This window comes from Mixophyes fleayi, chromosome 5, assembly GCF_038048845.1.
Source record: "Mixophyes fleayi isolate aMixFle1 chromosome 5, aMixFle1.hap1, whole genome shotgun sequence".
NCBI classification, from domain to species: domain Eukaryota; kingdom Metazoa; phylum Chordata; class Amphibia; order Anura; family Limnodynastidae; genus Mixophyes; species Mixophyes fleayi.
In genome coordinates, this window is record NC_134406.1 from 20,033,888 (window position 1) to 20,054,719 (window position 20,832).

Consider the following 20,832-nt stretch of genomic DNA (forward strand, 5'->3'; position numbering starts at 1 on the left):
CATTGTTTTGAAATCCAAATTAAAACAATCCCCCGTAATTATGTACTAGCACTACTGCAGAATAAAATAACTGATGTCACATGTTTTAATAACAGGCGAATGACAATGGCGGATATTGAAAGAATTGCACCTCTTGAAGAGGGAGCTTTGCCTTACAATCTGGCTGAAGCACAGAGACAGGTAAAACCTAATAAATACATATTATAGAATTTGCAGAATGACGCAGTGATGTCACTAGCACACAGAGAATTGATTGGTTGCCTTCCCCGGAACATTGGTTCAGCCACACAGGGTCACTGCTGGCACTTTGTGTAACCAAACATCCGTCTTGTCCCACGACACGTTGGATTCGTGCATTAAATGGACCATGGGTCACAGAAATACTCTGCTATTTAAAATGTTTTTAATAAGCTCAGCAGTTTACATACAGGAAATGTACAAAGTATATTTAGCGATTGGTTTTCTTAGTGCTATGAATATAATATTGCAACAATAACGGCATCTTTTGTTTAGCCCTTTATATCTCGGGATTGTTACATTTTTATGGGAATTTTTAGAGAGAAATTTGAATATTTAAATCAGGAGTTCCTCTAGATTTCATTACAAAGAGTATACGGTTTATAATATATACAATATCAGTTCTGTATCTTGGAGCAAGTACTCTCTCTACACAAAGTACGTGTCCTTAATTCAGCATGTAAAAGGCCGTGGACCATCTTTATGTTTGTGAATAGCCCAGAGACCTGCTGGGGGATAATAGCCAAATGGCCCAGGCTCTGCTTCCCGGCCCACTGTTGTATAATGTCCGGACTCCTGCTCCATCTCTCTCCCTATATTAACTCCCTGTCTCCTGGCAGAGAGGTTCTCGTGGTGATTCATGCATGTTTCATACATGTCATTAGACCGCTGTGTCGCTCACTACGCCTGTGTTTAAAGCTCTCCGCTCCGTAGGAAGAGATTTCTCACTGAGCCCAATTATCTTCAAGGGCTACGTCTTTCATTTGAAAGCCTGGCAATTATACATACATCACTTTAATTACATCCATTAAAGGGACACAGTCCTTATTTTAAACATTTTCCTAAGTGCAGCCTTATTGCATCTAGGGAGGTCTCCTGCTACAATACCGCGTGTATTTTTATTCCAAAGTGCTCTAGATGCTTGTGCGTTTCATATGCACTTCATGGGGGATGGGTAATGAAAAATAAAGTAATAAGAAACCTAACTATTGTGCTTAATTTCTTTTATGCTGATGAAATGATTATATTTTCGTAAATGAAGAGTTGTGGAAGTATGTACATGAAAAGGGCATATTGATTACCAATATTTGTGCTCATTGGCTGAATACTATTAACAATTGTCCCTCAATAGAGGCTGTGGAGGTTGTTTGGGATTGTAATGGCCACAAAAAGCCACGGAGGGCCACCGATTTTATTTATTTTACATTTTTTTTACTCTTTCATCTCATGAAAAACAAGTCCCAACTATTAATTGAAAGAGAAGGACAATTGAGTCACTTTGAACTGCTAAGAAGAGCAAAGTCAAGGGCTTTCTCTGTATAGTGAATATGTAGCCTGTTTTTCTGGGGGGGGGGGGGGATTTGTTTGTTTTTTACAGGGGTGTTTGAAGCTAATTTGCAAATCTTTTTTTGATAAATTCATCAGCATCATCTATTTATATAGCGCCACTTATTCCGCAGCGCTGTACAGAGAACTCGCTCACATCAGTCCCTGCCCCATTGGACCTTACAATCTAAATCCCCTAATTTACACACACAGACCAAGAGAGACTAAGGGCAATTTAATAGCAGCCAGTTAATCTACCAGTATGTTTTTGTTTTGGAGTGTGGGAGGAAACCGGAGCACCCGGAGGAAACCCACGCAAACACAGGGAGAACATACAAACTCCTCATAGATAAGGCCATGGTCGGGAATCAAACTCATGGCCCCAGTGCTGTGAGGCAGAAGTGCTAACCACTGAGCCACCGTGCTGTCCAAATTCATGTTTGGATAAATGTCTATGCAAAATGTTTTTGAGAATAGGGTAAATTATCATAGGGATTTGGGGAACACTGTTTATATTGTCATGCTAGCTATAAGACCTGTTATATACTAGATTATAAAAAAAAGAAAACGTTATTTCATTGGTCTGTGAGTGGCATTTAACTGGGTGCACCGCACTGCAAGTGACATTTATCACAGCTGTGAGATGGTCTGGTGCCCTCAGTACCAGTGTGTGTATATCCTTTTACTATAGATATCATATTTCCACCTGTTCCTCCAGCAGATCTAACGTTGCCTTTACAAAGACAATCGACCCCACTTTCTTGTACAACTGTGCTTGGCCCAAGCGAGTCCATGTACTAAGAGTGGCTTTATCGTTTATGCATTTGAAGAGAACATAAAATAAACATCTACGTTTTATTAGAGGAGCTAAATCGGATGTAACTGAAGTAGACGCAATGGTTTCCCTTTGTGTGTAGGTTTATTACATATATAGATTTGCTTTGAAGTTGTTAGTTTTGTGTTTTGTTACAAAATCCACTTTCTAGAACGAAAACCACAGCTGTCCCGTCCAAGTCGGCGCGGAGACGCCTGCTGGAGACCACAGAGGGTTGATGTAGGCCAACGCTTGGCATGTAGGCCTCAGGCCAGACCTCTGTCCCAGGCTGTCCTGTGTAGTGTGGGGCTCTGTGCTCCTTGTAACGTGACTACTGACCCGGTGACTCTATACAGCAGGCTGCTTCTTCAGGAGGAGCTGGAACAGACGTTGTGTCAGCTTCCGGACGTAAGAGCTTGCACTCAGAATGCAGTGACGGAGCAGCGTCTCCTTATGCCTTGTTACAGTGCTGCTTTTGTTGTTCTGCGCTACATCAGCTTCTCTGCTCATGCACAATATTCAGTAAAACCCTGAGAGAAAGCTTTGCGTTCATTATAGTTTTAATAAAAGCAATGTATTTCATCGAAGTTGAAAAAACGCATGTACAGTACACTGAATTTAATTAATCTGAAGGTGGAAAATCCCTGGAAGCCAGGCCTGGGCACTGTGTGTAAAACTACATTCCCCAGCATGCTTTGCCAGTGATCAGTTGGGTATCAAGTGGCAAAGCATGCTGGGAAATGTAGTTTTACAACACCTGGAGAAGCCACATGTTATCCAGACTGCTTTAGGTCTTCGTCCTGCATTAGTCAGTGGATCGTTCACTTTAATCACTTTCCTGATGTCAAACCTTTCTCTGGCTGTCCATTGGCTTTGGATTTACCTACACTTTTGGGTTTAGTTTTGGTACCTGTTCAGTAAATGAATACAAAGCAGAACAGTCTTCCCAGTTCGTACATTGAAAACGAGCAACTTAATTTTAATGAAAGGATGTTGACAATAATTTACAATACCATATGCTGTTGATTGATGGTGATATTTTCCTTGTCTATTTTGCTGACATCATTGTGGGAGGGGCTTTTCTTTAAAAGGGCTTTTCCACTTTTCGGGAAATGTATCCTCAGATTCCCCCCGTGTGCAACTTATTGCCTCTGTGTACATGGCATGTTTGTGTTTTTTGTATTTTGGAAATGCATTATAGAAACTTAAAACAAAACTTTTTTGTTTTATTTTATTTTTTTATAAAAAAGTTATTAAAGTTTTCAGGCAGTGCCTGTCCCCCAGATAATGGATACGTGTGTGTGTGTGTGTAGCTTAGTGCTGCAGTATGGCAGGTGTCTGCTCACAATGGCCGCCTCTCATGTCGTTCTTCTCTTTCAAGCATCAAGGCTCCGGTGAAGTGTCTCGCACTATCCTTGTCCAAGTGGCCGAGTCGGCTTACAGATTTGCTCTCGGTTCAATCGCTGGAGGTTAGTCACGGTTGACTGTTGCCATTTTTTATCTTCATTATCACTCCCCCCCTTCGTAGTGTCTGCGGACACAATGGTCTCCCTGTCTAATCTCACAAGAGTTTCCCTTCAAGGGTCACCGGTCCTGTCAGCGTTTTGTGCACCTTCCATTGTGCTCCGTGGATATTGGAGGGTTCTACCTTGTACCTATGGCTTGTTCTGCTCAAAACAAATTTATAAAGTTTAATAAGTGCGGAGCGACTTGCTGATCTGTTTTAATAAAGTCTCTGACAAGCCTTTAATGTAACCTGTTACGCTTATGAAAGGAAAGCAACCATAGGAACGTGTACACTTAAGATAATTGTATCTTGTAACCGTTTCATTACTTTTTATCTTTTTTCTTATTTATTTTTTTTTGTCTTTTTTTATTAATTTTATATTTATTTATTTATTTATTTTACTCCTTTTCCCGAAAAAGCTGTCGGTGCCACTGCGGTTTACCCCATTGATTTGGTGAAAACACGAATGCAGAACCAGAGATCTACGGGTTCATTTGTAGGGGAACTTATGTACAAGAACAGTTTCGATTGTTTCAAGAAAGTGTTGCGGTACGAAGGCTTCTTTGGACTCTACAGAGGTCAGTCCTGCCGATCCTTAATTCCTATTTTGCCCTGGCTGCCCAGATACAAATTAAGGGGGCTCGAAAATATTTTCCCTGTGTATTTGTCTAATGTAAATATTAAGAGATGTATAGACATACTCTTGTGATAGGGCTTTACCAAGTTTCTGTGATGGTTAATGGCTTGCAGAGCTCACCTTTCATTAGAGGTGCCGTTGTTTGTCTTCACTTCACATCATATGTTTCTTAACCAGCGCTGTTGTGCACACCTTATTGGGGTGTGATAATCCTCTGATAGCGCAACAGCTTTAGGGATGGGGGGGGGGGGGGGGGCTATTGACAAGATATGTGTTACATCATTGGGGTTGTATAGTGACCTCATTGGGGGTGTGGCCAGATCCAGAAAGGATAGAAAAGTTGACTGAGCTGTAGAAGAGGCGTCCAGTCTGTACAATACCCTGTGCTAGGCAAAACATGCAAAGAAAATATTACAAGGTAAAAGCTGTTTAATTATGATTAACATTATAGATAAAGCTTTTTTTGTTGATTTTAGAACAGTAATGCACACTGGGTAGTCTATATTGCAATTAAGACCATTGTCCAAACTTTATTAATGACCCGCCATGTATGAATGCTGTCCTCACCCTGGGATCTCCCCACTATTGCCTGATTGATTATGGCCAGCACGGTGACTCAGTGGTTAGCACTTCTTCCTCACAGCACTGGGGTCATGAGTTCAATTCCCGACCATGGCCCTTATCTGTGTGGAGTTTGTATGTTCTCCCCGTGTTTGCGTGGGTTTCCTCCAGGTGCTCCGGTTTCCTCCAACACTCCAATCGGCTGCTATCAAAATTGACCCTAGTCTCTCTGTCTGTCTGTGTCTGTCTGTCTGTGTGTGTATATTAGGGAATTTAGACTGTAAGCTCCACTGGGACTGATATGAATGAGTTCTCTGTACAGCGCTGTGGAATCAGTGGCGCTATATAATCTTCAGCAGTTTCTCCTCCTGTCAGACATCACCCGAGTGTGTGGCTGTTGTATTATTTACACACCTCCCTCACTGCCATACAGCACATTCCCTCAGCTGAAAATGGGTAACAGTGGAGGATCCAGATTGTGACACCGGTCTGGTAATTAATAAAGGGTTCGACCACCTTCTTTATTTAATAAGTATTTGCAGAATCCTGAGACCATTGAGAGGATATTGATGTACTACAGACTGACTACTTATATTGGTGCTGAAACGTCTTCTAGATCCTTTAATCTGTTTCCTTATTTGCATCTAGTAGTTCCTGACTCTTATCTAAGATTGTCCTATCAGAGCCTCTGTCCTATTATACTGTTAGTTACAGGACCACCTCACTCTTTGGTGAATCACAGATCTTCTTCTGTAGGAATTTACACTATTGTTTAACCTGCCACGTGAGCCACTTGCTCTGCACAGTTTGATCCTGAATCTGGGATACGGGTGGAACGATCCTGGATACTGTAAATTATACAGACATCAGGTATCCTATAACAATGAAGCGGCTGAGTGCTCTCTGAAAAGTAACGTCTACTATCCAGAATGCATTGTTCCTATAACACGCGGTCCTGTTGTTTTTAATCAAACACATATATCTCTATATAAGAGAACGTAGACTGCAATAGCTGCCCACAGGGATAAATACAGATTTTATTTTTATTTTTTTATAAACGTCCCCACTTGTAGAATTTAAGCCAGCGATGGGCAACCTGACAACTTCAGAGGCTGCCCTCTGGCCTTCAAAAGGGCCGCACATTACTCTGAATCTTGGTAATAAGTTAAAGCAAAATATTTGATCCATGAAAGAGATACAGTTTGTGAAAGTTGGGTGAACGGCTGGATCAGAGCAGTATAATTCTGCAGAGCGGTTTCTACCTGTGAGCCTGCGGCTCTTGTTAATACGCCCCGTTATAGACCATGTCTGTTCACATGTGGACGTGGAGCCAGAAGTAGACACAACAACACTATGGCACACTGGTGCCTACCGGGGCCACCTACAGATCACCTTTAATGAATCGCACAATGCTCTGTCCAAGGAGGAAGGAGGGAGCCATGTGCTGTAGACTGTATGCTCATGCTCCTCTGATTTTGGGTCTGCTGCTCGCTCTGAGTGACAGCCCCCTCCCCCCCCCCACATTGTGCTGCTGAGGAGGGGGTCATGTGATGCAGTAGTCGCTATGTGACCCCACCCCTGCTTTGTGCTGAGGAGGTCATGTGATGCAGAAGTCGCTATGTGAACCCCCCCCCCCCCCCCGCCTTGTGCTGCTGAGGAGGAGGTTGTGTGATGCAGAAGTCGCTATGTGACCCCCTTCCCCCCTGCGCTGTGCTGAGGAGCTCAACGCAAATAAGTTTTACTTCAGTCTTAATCTCTGTTTTATGACCCGCAGAGTTTCACCTGCTGTTCAGAGTTTTCAAATAGGAGCTGGAGCCGTGGGTTATGCTCGATGGGGCATAAAGCAGAGGACAAGAGCTGGAGCCAATGGGGCATAAAGCTAAGAACAGGACGGATGACGCATAAATAAGGAGGGAGCTGGGGGCCGCAGGTGAAGGCTCGGACGGCTGCGTGCCGCAATAGGGCCACTTGTTGCCCACCACAGATGTAACCACCCCTTGATGGGAGTATGCTCTGCCAGTTTAGTTCCTTGCTGTCCCCGGCTGCGGCGTGATTGGTAGAGCTGCGGCGTGATTGGTAGAGCTGCGGCGTGATTGGTAGAGCTGCGGCGAAAGGAAGTAAACTGTATAATTGGCACATTCTGATGTCGTAACAGGCCGTTTAAACAGTTATTTATATTAAGCCAATGGATGGAATAAGCTTTTTAATGTTCCCTAGAACTTGGTATCAGTATGACATATAAAGGAATATGATTTTTTTTTTTTTTTTTTTTAAACTCTTTATTTGTTACAAGAGGAAACCGCATAGAAAAGAGCGAACAACAAGCAAAGGAATCTGATTTTAAGCAAATGAAAATACGAGATGGAGCCAGATGGTGATCTGGCCGGTAATTTGCGGTCACCCACATTTATGTCAACTTTAATCCTGTCTAATGGTACAAGACGCTACATAACACGTCCAGGACAAATCTGGGATCCTCCACCCAGTAACCAAATTAAAATTGCCTGAGGCTGTAAATATTCCCTTTACAATAACCCCACAAATGCAAGAAAAATACTTCTGCACAGGCTGTATTCGTAATGGGCCCATAAAGTAAAAAAAAAAAAAGCAAATCGATGAAAAATGCCATAAAAAATGCTGTAATGAAAAATAAATAGAAATCTTAATACACATGAAAATAAACATTAAAGTGTAAAAAGGAAATGACATCAGACGGGGTGTTATGTGTTCTCTATTCCACTGATTTATGTCCTTTCCATTCTATCCACACCCCCTAAACGTCTCAGATATTCATAATTTAGACTCCTTGCCAAAGTGTCCCGGATTATGAAAATGATGGGATTTCCTTTGCTAAATATTTCAGCTTCTTGTTTCCTGAGTTTAAAACCAAAAATGGTCTCGGGGAGGTTCAGCAGCGGTGCTGTAATCTCTACCTCTTTTCTTATTAGTTGTAATTACAGACGCTGCGTTGTGAGATCTGCGGGAGGAATATGAGTTTCTTGCTTTGAGCTATTTTGGGGCGCAGTTTGCCCAGGTCTCGGCAAGATAAAACGAGTACAGATAAGAGTAGCGAGTCTGTAATGGTGGAATACCTGCAAGGGGGCAAGATATTCTGCTCACAGTGTTTCAGAGCGGCCTTTTCTGCAACTGGGAGGTTATAGCAGCATTAATGCCTTGTGTGTGGTTCTCTTCCCCAGCTCCAAGGGGATTAGCACCCCTGGTGCATTGACTTCAGCAGAGCGAGCGAGAGAACTCACACACGTTCCAGTCTAGGGAGGCCCAGATGATTACCTGTGTTACTATTATTATAGGGACGTTCTCTTAGACTCATGGTCATTCTGTAAAGCTTCGCTTGCTGAATGAAAGTGGGGTACTCCCATAGCTGGGAGATGCCTTGTTCAGGAGGTATTACACAGGAATTCTAAAAAATCAGATTTATGCGTCAAGTTTTAATAGAACAGCAGGGTTTGTGTAGCAGATTGTCTTTTGCAAATAATAATTCAATGAGGTCATATTTATTATTTTTGATTCCTTCTTTACTAAGCCGTCCTTTGTTCACATTTATATCAATGGTGTTGGCTGCTGTTTTATCTCCTTTTATACATTTTGATTGGCTGTCCAGCTGAGTGTCAGGTGAGAGAAACAATTGCAACGCTGCCAGAAAGGCTGATCTCTGCAGGGGGGGGCATATATCCTTTAAGGATACGTTTTGCCTGGTAGTACCCTGTTCCCCCAAATTAGCGGCAGAGCTCTGGGGTTCAGTGTCTCGTAGCGCTTTCACAGTTACTGGTGCGTGGGAGTATTGAGTGATCCAAGATGCCGGGTCCCTGCTGGTCTGATAGATGGGATAGAGACACAACTGGCTAAACTTATTTGTGGCTGAGGTTCTTCTAAGAAACAAACTCATTGATCTAGCATTTGCTGGCGAATATCAGTGGTTTATGGTTGTTTTTTTATTTTTTCAACAACAATAAAAGATGTCACTGTTATTACATAGTTATAAAAAAAGGACTTTATTGGAGACATAATCAGCAGTTCATTCATGGAGAAAAGCTTATTCACAAACCACTCTTCTAAGCTGCTCTCGTTACTGGGACGGAGATCTTTCCCTCTAGTTCTCGGTCATGATCCAGACAACCGCGGGATAGTTGTGTGACCTAGGAGGGAGTGGGCTGTGGAAATTGGGCTTCATTCCCAGTATGGGCTTCATGGAAAAAGCTTATGGAAGTTTTGGTAAGATCGCCTGGGTCAGTATGCTGTACACATGGTACTTGGCCTAAATCTAATGATCTGTGCTGAATTTTTTAGTATTTTGCTCTTGGAGCAGCGTGATATCACTGTAGGTGAAGTGTTCAGTGACCATGCAGTGATGCCGCAGATTGGGAAGTAGCAGAGAAGAGACGGTGGTAACTTGCTTCTAAAATAAACCAGTTGACCAGTCTTCCTGACCATGCAGCTTAGATGAGACGCACGAGCAGCTATTTTTCTGACCTGAGTTAAGTCCTCCGAATCATTGATCGCTTGGAGTAAGTGTTATTGGTGATCATTGATAGGCTGCATTCTCAGGAGTGCAGCTTCTGAATATAAAGGGACATTTGTGCATCTTAGGTTGCCAAATGACAAAACCTATTCGTACGTTTTGGATTGCATCAAGAATTTCAATTATGGGGAAACAAGCATCGTCCGTTAATGATTTCATGTGGGGCGAAAGGTGACGCTCTGAAGAAAACCAAGACGCTACATGCCAGGTGCTTAGAAACAATCATATTGACCATAACAGCAGACCGGATATAATAAGACAGCACGTCATATCTGTCCTCTCTCATGCCAGCAGTAGCGTGTTTAAAATGACCTGTATGTATGAAGGTATGTCACTTGCAATTATGGGCACAACCCAAGTGCCATTATTTGGTAAGCTGCAGAGCCCCTCCCACTTCCCACAGTGCACTGTTGTAGCAGAACCTGTTACTTCTAGAACACATAGTGGTGTTATAAAATGATCACATTGTAACAATAACGGAACACTCTCAAAGTGAAATGACATTATTTATGCTGTTCTATCTACTTCAAGCTGCACTCTGTATTACAAACAGGGAATGTTATCATCATCATCATTCATTTATATAGCGCCACTAATTCCGCAGCGCTGTACAGAGAACTCCTTCACATCAATCCCTGCCCCATTGGAGCTTACAGTCTAAATTCCCTAATATAGACACACACTCACACACACATAGACATACAGACAGAGAGGTAGAGACTAGGGTCAATTTTTTATAGCAGCTAATTAACCTACCAGTATGTTTTTTGGAGTGTGGGGAGGAAACCGGAGCACCCGGAGGAAACCCACGCAAACACAGGGAGAACATACAAACTCCACACAGATAAGGCCGTGGTCGGGAATCGAACTCATGACCCCAGTGCTGCGAAGCACAAGTGCTAACCACTGAGCCACTGTGCTGCCCCAATGTTAGTGTAATACATGTTACGGTGACCAACTCACGTCACCCAGTCCTACGCGAAGTATAAACATGAATTCAGTCAGAGTTTTAACATGATCAGCGCTGTACTTTTAACTGGGTTGAGCCTTACCTGCATATAGCTTTAAAAGGTAACTACTCCCCAGGCAAGTGCAACAGGTTGCTGATGTGTTATTAAAGATGGCTGAAACTTTCTATGTATCTTGACTTATTACTTGGATTAAGGGTTATGTGTGGCCCTTTTGAAGGTTAGAGGGGCGCCTATGGGGCCTCCAAAGTGTTTCAGATTGCCCATCCGTATAGACACCTCGGGAGTCCACTGACACACGTTGGATAGTGAGAGGAGCTACAAGGGTTTGATCACAGAATTCCATTTTCAAAAAAGAGAAAAGTGTCTAGGAACTGGTGTGGTCTACCCCAAATGTTTAATAAATAAAAATGCTTTTAAATAAACTTTATTCCCTCTCGATCACCTAGTATCAATATATGTAATTAATTTTTGAATTGTAAAAATACATTTTTGGTGTTAGAAGGTATAGATTATAAGGTATAGATTATAAGGATATTCTAATTCGCTGATCAGTTTCTTGTCACTTAAGTCCATGAGTTTTGCCAGGGGATGAACTGAAACGTGATCTGTCTCTTGCAGGTCTCCTGCCTCAGCTGCTGGGAGTTGCGCCAGAAAAAGCTATTAAATTAACCGTAAGTAAAATATTCATACTTAAATCTCGAACCCTATCGTAATCCACTTGCATGAATGAAGACGTATGAAATATGGTTTGATTATGAACCCTGCCGGCTATCACAGCGTGGTTTTGCTTTGCAAAATTGTGTAGCAATTTTGGTCACTCTCATCCAAAAATGGTTTAAAACCTAAGAAGACGGACACTTGCCTGTAACCAATGAATGACATCGCCACCCAGTATTAAGGCGTTTGACAAACATTTTCTAAAATAATTTATTTTATATTTTTTTGGTGCCAAAGAAACTTCTGATTAGCCTCGATGTCAGTTTTGCTCAACACAGTGCTCCATAGTGTTGAATTCAGCTCCTTATATTATGTACATGTGACATAAACTATTTCACCAAGTGCAGGAGCAAAGCGCTAGGATTACTATGTAATGTCAGGGCTATTATTACTCTGTTCTATCGCTTAATTAGTTAGGTGGTTTCCAAAACAATTACAATGTGTGAGGAAACCAGAGCACCCTGAGGAAACGCATACAAAGCCCTGCTGGGAGCCGAACCCAGGGCCTTGGTGCTGCGAGGCGACAATACTAACCACCGTGCTGCCATCCGCTGTCTCAGCGCTATGAATGTGGTCTGTGGCTCTGTGTTTTGCTGTCAATGTACTAACACACAGTTGTGTTTGTGTTTCAGGTGAATGATTTTGTCCGTGATAAATTCACAGTGAAGGATGGTTCCATTGCGTTAGCAGCTGAGATCCTGGCGGGTGGATGTGTAAGTCGTTTATTTATTTCCTTTGTTGGAGTGTTGGTTTTAAGCATGTGATATACTGGTCAGATATGCTGCATTGTTGTAGGTAGGTCGAGTAAATTTGACTATTAAGTCCATTCAATTGTTATCAGACATGATGGAAAATGTGAACAGAAGAGAACGGATCGCACGAACGGGCCTCCGTTCCGCCAGCCTAAGCGCTGAACTGTCAAATTACGTTTAATTTGGCCACGGTTACTCACTCGCTTTCAAGCAGCAGAGTAACCGCGTCTGTTGCCACGTTTATATGTGTATAATAAAAATTAATTCCGGTTAGTTTCTTAATTATAGCTCCTTTATCCACTAAAAAATTGCCCTTCTGAAGTAAGCTCGATTTTAAATATTATTTACCTCTTTATAACTAAGGAAAGAAAGGATCTTGGTGCATATAAACGTTAAAATTTGGTTTTCAATCTCTGAGTTGTAGATAATTTTATGGCCTTGTTAGATGGTTAAAATGATGTTGATTGAAGAATTGTTAATATATTTGTGTAAACCCATTCCCTGCCGATCCTGTTGTGCTGTGTTGGCCTCTAGTTTAGGAACGAGCAAAACCTTGTGTAGTGGAATAAAAAAATACATCAATAAAAATGTGCAATGTGTATAAAAACTCACAAAAACATCTAATATGTTGGAGACTTGAAAGTTTGCAATTATTTTAACTGTTTTGGTGTTCTCATTGCTCATCGGTCCTCTCTGCAGCGTGGCGGCCATGTTGTTGGCTATACAATTGTTCATGAAGAGTGCAGACGATTGGTTCACTGGTAATATAACTAGGGATGCCTGGCAAGATGGCTGCCTCCACTGTGTAAAGGCAGATGGGTAATGCCCAAAAGCCTCACATCTATATTGTGGTTTAGAGTTTTGTGCACTCACGAGTGTTCACCGCTGTTTGTGGATCTACTGTATTTATTGCTGGATTAATTCAATATTCTGCAAAGACAAAGCATCGGGAAGCTGAAAGTGTGATGCTTAAACTGTACACTTAGTAATAAACTCTGCTCGCACAGACCAGGCCCCCCCCCCCATTTTGAAAGATCAATGCTCTTCATTCTGCAAGGAAGGTTGTAATGAGCTCCCTCTCTCTGATCAGTCATGTTTGACCTCAGACGTAGTTTTTTTCCCTTATGAAAGCTGTATTGCGTCTGGCGGCAAGGACAAGACTAGCCGCCAGTAGGGGGCGATCTGTGGGGCACCAGTGGTAGAGGTTCTGCCTGTCCTCTGTTTGTTCTCGGGAGATGTCATGTGCAGATTTGGCTACTGTCTGGCTGCTTCTTTTGATCACTGACCTGTCCCTAAATTCCAGGTAGTGTCCCTTGTTCTGTAAACCTGTGAGCGTTGCTGGAAGCAGGAGGATAAGGGGGGCAAAAAACCCACCAGCCTTTGATTATTCTGCCTTTTTATTTAGAACTTTAAAGCAAAAATGCAATAAAACGTTTCTGCTGTGACATAAGGTACTTTGTTTGTACCTCTCTATCTGATCTACTGCAATTACTGGACAATGGACACAGTCAACAAGCAATGGGTTAATATTTCACTACTTCTACCTAATGTTTTACTTCATAGGCTACAGTGTATGGCCGCCGGCTGGAAACTTTTTTCTTTTTCCTTTTAATAATTCTGAACGTAAATGTGTAATTTCATTTAATAGAACAGTGATTACTCTGTTATTCCAAACGGGCAGCTATTAACTATCTTATGTTATCGGCCAAACCGCCGCCGCCTCTTCCAGCTTGGTTAGTGGTGGGTGGGGTGGGGGGGGGGGTGTGGGGGGGGTCTCCGATTGTTGGGTCATTTAACATGTTATCAAATATGTAAATGTTTTATTTAATGATGTTTGGTACTATGTACAGGGACACTTATTGCAGCCAGTGATACAGTCGGGACTTTGATTCTTTCAAAAATAGAAAAAGAAACCACTACAGACATCAATGACTACAAATAAAAAAATAAAAATTTCAGCTAAAAGCGATTGTGTTCACCAGTAGAATAATTAATGTCTCTAAAGTCCTTATGTAAATAGCTCCTGTGCCATGTGCGATGGAAGCAGGTACTTGCAGGACTCCAGTTTAAGGAACGGAGGGTTGTTCTCGGCACATGAAGGGGGGACGTGCCCATTCCATGCTCTGAGCAGTACGGTCTGTACACCAAGAGCAGTTTAGAAGTGGTGACACACAGACATCACGGACTTGAAATGACTCCAGTAGGCGTTGTCTCCTTAGCGCGGGCGGAGGTCACCTGTTGCTGTTTTGGCGCTACAGATGGGCCACAGATCTTTGGGACAAACACCAATACCCGGCACTTCTCATATATGTCCCTTTTGTTTGCGCCTTTTGCCTCTAATCGTTCTGCGCATGAACTCCTAGGCTTACTTCATACAGGACAAATAGTGAGGTGTAGGGGGGGGGGTGACGGGGGGAGGTCTTGGCCAGTCTGGATGGACCTTGACTAGTAGTTTATTTTTGCATGTTCACCTCCTGCCGCCTTACTGCATTCCCTTCATCATCATCACCATTTATTTATATAGCGCCACTGATTCTGCAGCGCTGTACAGAGAACTCGCTCACATCAGTCCCTGTCACATTGGTGCTTACGGTCTACATTCCCTAACATGCATACACACACACAGACCGAGAGAGACTAAGGTCAATTTTGATAGCCGCCAATTAACCTACCAGTATGTTTTTGGAGTGTGGGACGAAACCGGAGCACCTGGAGGAAACCCACGCAAACACGGGGAGAACATACAAACTCCACACAGATAAGACCATGGTCGGGAATTGAACTCATGACCCCAGTGCTGTGAGACAGAAGTGCTAACCACTAAGCCACCGTGCGGCTCACCACTTCATGCCAACCCCTGGGCACATGCCATCCAGCTCTGCCTGCAGTCAGGACTGTGTCACGATATACACCCCCCCCCCCCCCCCAACTCTGTAATTCATTTTCCAGCCTCACCTTCCCCTATAGCGGACACATTGACTGTAATTCCTTTCCTCAATAATCTGTAATCCATTTCCTATCTTCCCGTCCCTGGTAATTTCTCGTTCTCCCTCCAAGTTACAGTGGGCAGCACGGTGCTTGTCTGACTGCCTGTGAACTGCTTTATGCCGGGAGTCCTAACAATCCTGCTACATATAGTGGGGACCGTTGCCTGTCGCCGGGGAAGCCTCGCCGTTCCCACTTGGGTCTGGGCCGCGGGCAGTGATTGTCAGAACATCCTTCCTTGAGTGTGATACAGCTCAAGCTTTAAACGTGTCATTTACACACTTTTATTTTTTCCATTTACTTGATTAAGAAATACGGTTCTATTGTGATCACCTTAAATACAGTGTAAACAAGAAGGCATTTATTGAGCGCTTTAGTTGTCATGCGGCGTTGTCCTCTGATTGGTATTATGCCACTTAACAAACCTTTGTGCCCACTGCTGAAATTCCAAAAGCTCTTCTTGGGTCCGTGTCATTCGATCCGCTCCACTTTGCTTTCCAGTCAAGCGTCGCCATTCGCTGACTTCTGTGTCCTTAGGGAGTTCACCTTGCATCGTAATTACTGGGAATTAGTACGCATGGCTAATTTTGTCCACTTCTCTATTGTGCCGTTTTTCTGTTTGTAAATTTGATTCCCCTTTTAAAAAATGTAGAACCCGTGAGCTCTGTGACCCTGGTTCAGCTAACAGCTTCTCAGCCGCTTTTTATTGCATTAAATAGACGCGGTAAATGTGTTGGGCCTTTGTCGAACATACAAACAAGAGGTCAGCGTTAAGGAGGGAGACCAGAGGTTTGAACGGCGGGGAGAGAGATATCCTCATTAGCCGCCAAATTATATTTAATTTGGTAAAAGTGTAACTTAGAAGGCCAGAAAGTAGACTTGTTTTGACCCACTGCGTAGGACTTTAGGTTGACCCATGTTAATGAAATATTATTGAGACTCTCAAGACGCAGTCCTCGGCTCAGTACGCCAGCAGGCAAAGCAACACCAAGATTCTCAGCTACGTTTAATGAGATTTGTACTTGAACATATTTAAATTTCTATATCTCCCTGGAAGACGGATTCATTCTTAGACGGGAAAGAAATGAGCAGGTTCGTGCTCTTTCCAGCATTAAGTGTTGCAGAAACCTCTCTGCGGGATAACTCCAGCGAGATCTGTCATTATCGTGCGCACTTTAACCTTTTATCGCTGAAAGGCTTCACGCTCCAAGCTCTGACCTCCCTATGATTACATTATTTCAACTACATGTAGAAATACATTACTACAGCTGAGCCTTAAATCAGTGGAATGTAGTCCTCTCCTGCTTATATTTTACTGGTGCATTATGGGGCATGGAATGTTACTATACATTTTAGAACATTAAAATTTCATTCCCATTGTGGTTGTAAGACTCATAAAAGAAAATCTGTCCTGATAAATGTATCTGCTTCTTTATGTTACGTGTGTTTAGGTTTTTGTATAAAATGGAATATTGCAAATTATTTTGTTTATATAACAAAAAAAAAAGAAAGTAATTTTGGTATTCTATTTAATGTTTGCACATGAATAATACAGTTTTTACTTTTAGTACAAGATGAAACACAAAAACACACACACACCATTACAACACCTGTAATCTGAGACACAAAGGTTTCACATACACTAGAAAGGGCATTAGAAACACTATCCCTGGATTTGTAAGTCACATTTTCCACCCAATTTAAAATTGTCACAACACACTAAGTAAAATAGGAAGGGAAAGGTACACAAATTTATAATGCTAGCGTTGCTAGTGTGAGCAGTATTTGTAATGCAATGTGACCAAGAAATTGAATCCCTTAAGAAATAAATAAATATATATATATATATATATATAATTGTTAAAGTAAAATAAAAAATAATTCTTATTTAATCTACATCTAAAATTAATAGTTTGTGTTTTTCATCCCACAGTGTCGCCACTAATTTCCTTAGGAATTTGTAGACGCTAAGCCAGCCCTGGCCAATCTGTGGCTCTCTCCTCTGTGACCCAGCATGCTTTGCCAGTAGATAGTCTGGGACTTGTAGTTTCACTACACCTGGAGAGGCACAGGTTGACCAGACCTTGCTCTAAGCTGTCACTTGTTCGGTTTTTATGTATGTATTGTTATATAGGCTCTCCAGGGCTGCAGAGTCTTCTGGTGCTTTACAAATAAACAATGAAAATAATTGGTTTAGCCCAGAAAATGGCTGCCTCCGCTATAGGGGTTCCCCTTTTAACTTGGGCTGTGTTGTAATTTTTTTACACACAGAAAAAAATGTTTCAGTCTTCTCTTTGTTTTCATTCTATATTCCGTGCAAGTGTTGGTGATTTTGCCTCACATTCTTAAATGCTACATTTTCTGATGGAGATAAGTCAGGATTCTCCTTAAAGAACCTCTTTCACCAAGTTCATCTAAACGACCGTGGTAACCGCCAAACTAGCCGTATACAACGGACGCTGTTACCTAGGGAGGAGGGGGTGAGGGATCCACATCTGACAGGATCGCTACGTTGCCTTTGTAATGTCAGTGAAGTGACTTGTTCTGTAACTTGGCTGAACATCTAAGCGTTCCTGCCACACACACATGAAGATGAAACGCTGCTTAGTTGTTGTTTTTTTGTTGGTTTTTTTTTTTGAACATGGCAACACTGGTCAAAACTTGTGAAGTTTTCCAACTACCAATTTCTCCCTGCGTTTAATTCCTCTCCACCCATCAAATTTTCAACACCTTTTTTTTTATTTAAAATTTTTCCGCTTTCAAAGACCTGAAAGTGTTTTCAAGTTACGTTTTTGTATCCATGCATATATCAAATGATTTTGTTTTGCACTTGAAAGTATTTCTAAAAAATGTTTTTTAAAAAGTTAACACTAGCAAGGATCTGTATTCTAACCACATCAACCAATCGGATATCTGATTTCTTGACTGTAAAACTCACCCCGGGCTGATCAAAGCTGAGATCTGATTGGTTTGTGTTACTGCATATTTGTCAATTAAACAAGCCTGTCCATATTATATTGTGGATGTGATATGTGTTGTTTCAGCTGTAAAGATACAATACGCTGCTTCAGTAATGATGTTATTGTAGCATTCATTGAATTTTTGTTCATCAAATGACAATTTTGCTTTAAGTTATTTTTTTACTTGCTGTTTATTAAAACCTTACTCTGGATGCACATGAGACCTATTTCCATCCCTATCTGTGTTTATTTAAGTCAGAGCTGCTATATTGATTATGCAGAAAGAATGCTCCATGTATGGGAGACAGAGCCCCTAGTGGACAAATGTTTGCTTGCAGCTATCGGGCAAGTCCTTAACATCGCAAATCAGACGTTAGACTTTGCAAGACAAAATATATGGTCTCCAAAATAGGTTTGTTTTGTTTGCTTTTTTTTTTTTTTTTATTATTATTTTGTATAATGTTTCTTCAAACAGCTTGCAAGTGGAAATGTATATTGTAATCTAATGTGTCAGTGCAAAATATTTAATATGGGGGGGGAGATTTTATTGTTCTCCAGTTCATTTGATGGGCAGCTGTTCAGGGTAGCATTAAAAGTTTTGGGATATTGTATAGAAGCCAATAAATTAAACTTAGCTAAAGGTGAGTAGAACCCCTTGATAGTCTTTAATTTTAAACAATACTTTCAGCCTGAGGTGCGCAGATGATCAGATTAGGCTCGGAATGTTCCCAGACAATGGTCTTCGCTGCTTTCGTTTTCTAAACTGTAGCAGATGACTGTCAGACAGGTTGCCGTGTTCTATGTCACTGTGCAGTACAATTTGTATAGGGGTCTATTAATTTTAATATATATATTTTGAATAAATGAAATGAATGTAGGTACAGCGTGTTCATTCCGGTCAGTGATAACGTTGCGTCGTGTGTTTCAGGCTGGCGGCTCGCAGGTGATTTTCACCAATCCGCTGGAGATTGTGAAGATTCGGCTGCAGGTGGCAGGAGAGATTACCACCGGGCCCCGCGTCAGCGCGCTGACCGTGCTGCGAGATCTGGGCTTCTTCGGACTGTACAAGGTAACGTGTAGAGGACGGGGGTGATGGCAAATGGTGATCAGACACTTTGTGTGAAAGTCTGAATTCTTTTCACTGCTATTAAAATAGATATAGAGATTTAAACAAAAAAGGTCTCTGGAATTTAAAAATATGATGTCTCCTTGTACCAGTTTCACAGCGAGAGATGAATATTTTCTGGTCTTCCTTTGTACTTACACTTACATATAAACACAGTGATGCTAATATTACACAGGTAAACTAAACAGGTGCATCATGAACTGTACAATGTAGAAGAATAACCGCAGAAAGTTCATGATAAACATGACTGATCTGGGTGAAGTCCCCGGGTAAGACCCCAGCCCTTTCTGTAATCCCTAATGGGCTGTAAGATCGCTTATAGACCACTCACCCATGTAATACAGTCACAATTTTGGCTTGTTTAGAAGACCGATCTACAGTGAATGTCACAGTTTGCCGGGAAGGTTTTTGTATTTTCCTCTGTAGACAGATATCACATTTTCCCGTTTACCTGAACTGAACACACAAGGAATACTCAGGTGAAGTACAGTAAAGCCCCCTTGTGTTTCCTTATGGGAATTGTTGGCTGGATTCATGCACGTGTGTCCTGAAGGAACAGTCTGCATTGTTCTACATGGTGTATAAAGTGTCCAGACACACACCAGGGGCCTGACGTACTGGATGCACCCTCATCAGTGGCGTTTCTGGTGCCTTGTCATCCACTAGGATGAATGTGAGATAGCTGCTGTCTAAGTTACAGTGATACTTACAAAAAGTGTGACATAGTATCATGTAGTGATAAACTGCAGGATCGTATAAATGTTAGATAGGAGAATACACTGACAACAGATGAGCAGCTGGTGTGTGTGCAATTATATATATATATATATATATATATATATATATATATATATATATATATATATATATATATATATATACATACATGTGTGTATATGTGTGTGTGTGTGTATATGTGTGTGTGTGTGTATATATATGTATATACGTGTATATATATGTATATACGTGTGTATATATATATATATATATATATATATATATATATATATATATATATATATATATATATATATATTGTACACATATATAATGAGATTCGGATGTCGTCATTTCATGTTACAAAAATCTTGCATATTATACGAAACAATGCACCCCCCCCCCCCGACAATCCTCCGTGCGCCCCTGTACTGTACAATATTGCAAATATTACATAATATTCTCTTCTGTGACCTGTATAAATGCACTCGTCCTATCCTGTGTGTCTTAAATATGAGTATAAATCGCAACATTTTGATCATTGTGAATTTCTACAGCCCTGACAATGACTTTACACAGCGTTCTATAACCTTGTGATACCTCCTCATGTCATCACCACCACAAAAAGAGACTGATTCCCATTATTACCCAAATCTAATCCAGACAGAAGCTTCAAGGAAAACTAGTCCTGTTGGACCGTCCACTGGAAAGACGGGATTGGTGTATTAGTAAAATATTGAACCTTATTGGATACACTTAAAATAAATAAATCACACAATTATTAAACTCATTAAGGGCAAAACCCATTGAGAGTGTACCTACATCAAGGTTTTGGGAGTGTTCGTAGCCTTTCTAGTGAAGTAAAATGTTTTCCTGGCTGTCGCCTGTATTTTTGGTTGATGGTCCTAATAGAATCTTTACTCTGAAGTTATTGGGAGATCACTTCCTGCTAAAGTGGAATCTATTTGTACGGAGCCGCCTC

General features: G+C 41.5%; 1 protein-coding gene across 1 annotated transcript in view; it reads left to right on the forward strand.

Moving 5' to 3' along the window:
• Window positions 1-20,832, forward strand: part of SLC25A13 (solute carrier family 25 member 13) — a 92,043-nt gene that overhangs the window by 52,388 nt on the left and 18,823 nt on the right. The window contains exons 9-14 of the mRNA XM_075211775.1: window positions 96-180; window positions 3,759-3,846; window positions 4,304-4,462; window positions 11,212-11,264; window positions 11,943-12,023; window positions 18,936-19,076. Of these exons, the coding sequence (XP_075067876.1) occupies window positions 96-180; window positions 3,759-3,846; window positions 4,304-4,462; window positions 11,212-11,264; window positions 11,943-12,023; window positions 18,936-19,076 (607 nt within the window). The remainder of the gene's footprint in view (window positions 1-95; window positions 181-3,758; window positions 3,847-4,303; window positions 4,463-11,211; window positions 11,265-11,942; window positions 12,024-18,935; window positions 19,077-20,832) is intronic.